This window comes from Trypanosoma equiperdum (assembly GCF_001457755.1).
Source record: "Trypanosoma equiperdum strain OVI genome assembly, contig: ctg_1301, whole genome shotgun sequence".
Taxonomy (NCBI): domain Eukaryota; phylum Euglenozoa; class Kinetoplastea; order Trypanosomatida; family Trypanosomatidae; genus Trypanosoma; species Trypanosoma equiperdum.
In genome coordinates, this window is record NW_027123285.1 from 28,780 (window position 1) to 35,320 (window position 6,541).

The 6,541-nt window shown below is 46.5% G+C and overlaps 1 protein-coding gene across 1 annotated transcript; it reads right to left on the reverse strand.

Annotated features, from left to right (window-relative positions):
- Nucleotides 1–4,045: 4,045 nt before the first annotated feature.
- On the reverse strand, nt 4,046–4,984 carry TEOVI_000733100 (PUB domain containing protein, putative; the record flags this gene model as incomplete). Its single annotated transcript, XM_067221038.1, has 1 exon — nt 4,046–4,984. One exon carries the CDS (start codon nt 4,982–4,984, stop codon nt 4,046–4,048), a length of 939 nt encoding a protein of 312 aa, XP_067077139.1.
- Nucleotides 4,985–6,541: the final 1,557 nt, after the last annotated feature.

Consider the following 6,541-nt stretch of genomic DNA (forward strand, 5'->3'; position numbering starts at 1 on the left):
ATGCAGTACTCACTGAAGCAGACAATGGTGGAAAAGAATCTGCTGTAACCCAATGGGAGGACGCTCAGAAGGAAAAAACAAATAACGGCTTAAATGAGCAAACCACTAAAACGGAACCCCATGTTCTGTAGACGTAACCTGTGGAAACGCCAGAGATTAGTGGACTCGAGTCATCAGCATTGCTACTGTCCAGAACATCTGTTACGACATGCCGTTCGGCACACACTATTTTTTTAGAAAAAGATGCGAAGCAGTAACTTTTAACCACAAATGAGTGGCTCCGCGTCGAGAACCGTTTCCTGACAAATGACGAGCCGTAACGAGGATAAAATGCAGCACATGAACGATTCCCCTCATTTAAAAGAACATTATGAGTGAGGTACCAGTGGTGCCACATCTACATCTAAGAGATGGTTTATGCACCCCAACGTAATTTGCAAATATCAACGATATATGATCGTTTTTTGTTGTTGTTGTTTTTCTGTGAAGGGAGAGGGGGAAAGCAACATACGCGGTACATGTATATATGCTTTAATATTGATAAACGGTGAGTCGCGTGCGCGACTTCAGAAGAAGGACGACGTCACCGCACGGCGTCCCCAACTCCTGCGAACGCGTTTGTTGCTCTCACTCGGAAAGAGCTGTCATTCATCCGGAAACCCTAGCGGAAAATCACCACGGAAAGGTGGCGTCGGCACGACAAACAATCCACAAGGTTAGAGAGAGGTGAGAGTGTCACACGCCTCAATAGTTACAGTGAAACCACCTAGAAACACCTCAAAACTATATGGCAACGGATATGCATCCGCAAGGTTATGATATGGTTCTGAACGGTAAGTATAAAAATGCAAAACACGCACGCAGCCAATATGCACAAAAAAGTCTTAGTAATTACCGTACTCACCCGAAACCAAAATCTCGAAGTCGTTTGTACACCTCGTCCCGAAGCTGATAAATACCCAGGCTCTCCAAATTCATCACATGAGTTATTGCATACCATAACTAACCACACATATGCGTACATTATTACTGCGCCAAGCCTCGTGTCACGATTACCAAAGTTTCATTAATATTGAGCATAGAAACGGTGAGAATCGATCGTACATCAATTTTAAATAGTGCGATCACACGCTGTGTGTCGAGTTAACGATCAGAAGCTGACTACTGTCCCCGTGAAAGGGAAACTTGCACGCGAAACTGCACCTTGACCTCCACCACCGAAACGGAACGTGAGCATCCATGAGTGACCAAATGAAGCCACGGTACCTCTGCATGTATGAATCACATGTCACAGAAGGTGAGACGTACATAAATAAGAAAACGAGGACTCCTCGTATAGAAAGGATTATTAGTACATTACTTGCATTTCCCCCGTTGTAGCCAGTTTTGTTGTTGTTTAGTCAAAGTCTCTAGACAGCAGACCACCCCGTAGAGTGGCATAAGGAACCATGAGAAAAGAGCAGCATGCAAGCAACGGAGCCAACAAGTACTTGAATACCAGTAGCTCCCCCAGCCGCCATGACAACCCGACAGATGCCACACCCTTCTGTGGACCATATTAAAGACCTCATTTAAGATTTGACACGTTAACGCCGTATGTTATGCTTCAGCCAATCGAATTTGCGGAATGTCTGCAAAATTATCCCCATATTTCCTCAAAACACGATGCTGTTGTTTCCGAGTCAGTAGGGATCGCACCTCTACACCATAGGCAGCAGATGATTTCCATATCTTATGGGGAACACGACAACCTCAACATAAACACGATTCATCTTATCCAGTCACGGCGCCTACCTTTGATACTATAAAGAGATAATATGGATAATAATCGGGGGTCGTACACGGAAACCCCTGTAAGATATCATTGGAGTGCATATCACTGTTTATTCACACTTTACCGAAACCGGGTGCTGCGCCATAACGGCACAAGAGGGAGTATTATCTGGTATACCAAAACTAAATGCGTAAGGACTACTACTCAAATTTCTTTGAAGCCCTTATCCACTTCTGCCACCAACACCGGCGTTCACATACAGCTCGTAACCTCTCCCCATGGCACAGTAAGCAGGAACACTAACACATAAACAAACAATATAATTTTTTCCATGCAGGTAATCCGACAATACAACAACCCACTGGAATGATTTTCTTCATGCTAACTTTATCCCACGTTGAAAGGGGGCCGTGTCACACCAACAAGGCTGTATATAGATAACATGTATGCAAAGTGGCTCTAACTCCAGTTTATCCTTAATACCCATCATTTCGGAGAGGCACCAGACTAGTGTTTTACAAACTTAAAAACCGCGACTGACTTGTGTCCCCATGCACACACATTTAAGCCATTTAAGCTGGGGAAACTGCAAACCACAGCGTAACATGTAGAGACTGTGAAGGGGTAGAAAAAACGAACCGGAAATAATCCGGGAGATGTTTCCAATAAGCGTCAAAAGAGGATAACCCGGAGGTATTATCCAAAACACTGGTCAGTGATAAAAGATTTCGTCAAGTGTAAAAATAATATCATCAGATGCTACTCCTAATTCTTTTAATGTTGACACAATCCGACCCATGTAAGCCTTAAATATTACAGCACAGCAAAGGCATACAGTAGTCACACAAAAATAAAATACAACCCCAACCCACGTCGAATTTCCTCAAATGTTAAACAAATTATCGCGTTCATTGTAGCGTGGCAACCTCCATAACCAAGTTTTTTTCCGGGTATGCAGAAGGTTGTGGATAGACGAACTGAACGGAATTCCACGCAAGCAAATCCTACAGAAGTTCTGGAGTACTTTTAACACCTCAGGGTCCGTAATATTCGGCGTATTTTCAAAGTTTCAATAAAACCGAGATACGTCACCGGCTATTTCCGATATAAGAGCGTTCTTCACAAAATTAACAGGAAAGGTGTTTCAGCAAATGCCGAATATCAGTAGGCACAAAAATGAGCATGTAAATCATTTTCTTTTCCCCGTTGTAAGGAACAGGTACCAGCGGGGATTGTTGTAACCGACTCATACTTTGTTTCGTACATCGATAGCCTGTGTTGTGATGGAGAATGCGGTTTCACAATTCTTTTGACATGCTCTGTACACCCTTTCACCAAGCATGCGTGTTACAATTCCTCCTCATTTTTAACATATCATTTAGGCCTAGCAAATTCTAAAGCCTGTATTGCGCCAAAACCTACGATGCAGTCCCTTGGACTAAAGTAATCATGTGCATGGAGGTGGTCCTGTTCCTGCCTAACACCGCGAGAGCGGTACTACAAAAAAATGAAGATAAATGAAGGAACCATAAAAAAAAACGTTTGGTGAAAGGTTGCATAACTGGAAATGCCCTTCCCCAAATCGGATCCCACCAAGTAATGCTCATTGCCACGTTGTGCCAAAAAGGGGGGCAGTCGGTTATTTCCCGAATCAAGCCACCCCAATGTCTACGTTGAGTTTAACCTCTGTCGGGTCGGTAAACGAGCAGAGTAGTAGAGACATTAATTTCAATGTCAATCAACTGTGAATTTTCTCGCCCAATACCCGAAAGATGCAAATACGGAAATTTTACAACTGAGTTCCCCGCTCCTTGTATGGCACAGATCAACGTCTTAGGAAGTCTAGACCCAACTCCTCCATACCCGAATGTCTATGACTGAGAAACACAACCAAGTAAAATTAATGTGACTCTTTTCTACGTGTCAGAGTGCACGCCGATGAACAGAGGTGGACTACACACACCACCAATTGTTAATGTCTACAAAAGGTGTCGTCAGGTGAGAAAAACAAAACACTTAATCTCAGATAATTTGCCTCAGCTGTGAGTTCTACCAATGTGCAAGAATTTCAATTACGTTTGCCTGCACCACCGACTTGCAATACACGTCCCCGATTCTCTCTTTTTTATACGAACCCTTAAATGGATAAATCAACGACAATAAGGAAGAGCGGAAATGCTGCAAGAGGTAGTTGATCAATTGTTAATATAAAGTGAAGCTCGAATGTGGGGAAAAAAAATTGCCGTGAAAACAGCAAAGGAAACAGAGTAGTCACAAAAACAGTTGTGAAAACGAGACATCGCAATAGACACATGCCTTTGAAGGTTGATTGGGGTGCTCTAAGTAGTCTAACCTTCCATTTTTCTCATTTGTCCGCTTAGCGGAGAAGTGGATGGTTTTCCTGAAGTTTGTAGTCCCTGGTAGCGAGTTATACTGGTATCCGTGTTCCACACCAAGGTGTGCAACCGAGGAACCATCTTCGTTAAGGTGAGCAACATAAGAATATAACATATTTTTCCCCGTAAAAAGATGCCAATGTGCTTCAAGGTAGTTCACCGGACACCCTTCCTTGCATACATATACCCTTCCACGAGTCATCCGACGAAGTGAAAAGTGGCGACAGCCAAAAAATGCGTTACGTATCCTCCCAGTGTTTAAAAGTGTTCGTTTCGCAATGTCCTTTAGATTTTCCACTGAGGCAAAATCGTCGGTACAAAACACATCTTGAGATTCAACGGGTGCTCCTGCGCCTGACTCACTCCCCCGCTCTGCTATGTTTCGCCTAATTTCCCTGATAAGAAGGTCCTTTCGCTCGTTTCGTTCCAAACCGGTGCGGGAGGAGATGGGAGGATGTCGAAATTGCGAAGAACTCAATTTCGCCTCATCCAAGCTCTTCTCTATATATGAAAGCAAACGATCAGAATCACCTAGTCCCTGTGGGTCACCACCAAAGACGTACTGCGGCTCCGAACCGGAACGGTGTTCAAGTTTGAATCCAATGATGCTAAACAATGCTTCTACAACCGAATCGGGTATACCCCGTACTGCGCTCTGAACAGCCGCATTATTCATGCGAACGGCACGAAAAGTAGGATTGTCGGGGTTTAGAAGAATATTTGCTAAAAGACGTCGAAACAGCTTACTTACCGCTTTGCTAAGGGCATCCGGAGCGCACTGTGCGATTATTCCATCCACCTCTTCCAAACGCATAACACCTTTATACAAGAAGCAGTGCAAAGAGAGCAGAGGAAAATGTCTGAAACAAGGAAAGCCTCTTCACAGAGTCACCTTCTTCCTTAACACGTGAATTCGACAAGAGGCGTTTTGAATATTCATCACAACGCGTGGATGTAACCCCGTCGCCGTACGGAACCGTTGGGACTGGCCAGGACCATTCCCATGACAGAAGGGAAGCAGTCATTCAGAGCCAAAATGTAACCACGCTCAGGCCTCGTTTGGGGGAACGTCGTCCTCCCTTCGAAACCCGGTGTCACCTGCTTGGTTTGTGAAAAAGAATGTGCTCACCAGAAGTGCTGTTTTCGACAAACAACCTTCCTACAGCCGCTGTGCGGGTCGGATCAGCATACCACTCTCCACCAGAGAGGTCGGCAACACAGAGCAGCACCGAAACAGTCGTCGACGAGCAAAGCCGCCCACACAACACTCTTCCCTCACCCCATACAGCTCGCGAAGGTAATTTTAAAAGAATAAACGGCAATCACAGGGCCGGCCGACAGGCGCACGGCCCACCATGAAACCACGAACAGTCATGCACACGCCGCGCAGCAGCCAACAGGGCGGCACACGGCCCCGCCCATCCCTCCGGCTAACCCGGTCCCTAGATGCCTCTGAAACATGGCCAAGAAAAACAGCGGTGTCTCGCACCGACCGTCATTCCACATGAATTTTTAAAGAAACACACTGGGACAGAAAAATAAGCCCAGTCAAGCTGGCGAGCCGGCTATCCCACAAAAAAAGGAGGAAGCCCGTCGCGCCGCACAGGGCAACACAAAACGGCCGCGGGCCGGCGCAAGCACCACCCCCCTCGCCCTCGCCGAGTTTGGGGTGTCCGCGGGGGACGAGGTCCCCACCAGCTTTAAATTCATAGCAGCGAGCGCACCCGCCGCACTTACTTAGCACGTCGCGGGCTCCGCTTCCCACATCTCCTAGGACCACTGGCGGCTGACTTTGGCGCGCCGACCACCCGCACAAGCACACCTCGCTTTGCAACATCTCGAGCGCAACGCCACTCGACGCTCCCACTAACGCGGACACAGAGGCTGGACGCATTTCTGGATGTGGCATAGTCCTATGTTCAACAATGGTATCCCCCTTTGGTGAGATGTCGGCCCACACTTTGGCAAGGTGGCGAAAGAGTAAGGTCTGGAAAATACCAGCTTAGGGACTTTTTTTCGGAGAAATACAGAGTTCTTTTTTAAAAAAATTTATCAGCCCTCACACTGCGACAGCGATCATCCGAATACCCCCACGGGCCGCCTATACAAATCGGGGAGCGAAATCTACCACGGACGCAGTCCCCGCTCCATTTCAACGGTGCCGTGCTGTATCCTTAACCTTCGTGAGTAACTGAGCCGCATGTGCTCGGTGAGGACGTACCGTTAAACACATTCTGCGCGGCATGGAAACAGTTAGACGCACTTCCGGCCTTTCAACCCGACCACAAGGTTGGCACCCTCTCCGATTTTTTAAATATCTTTCCAGGAGCCCTTTCTTTGGTCCAGCTCCCTCCCCTACTCATGTAGCGCC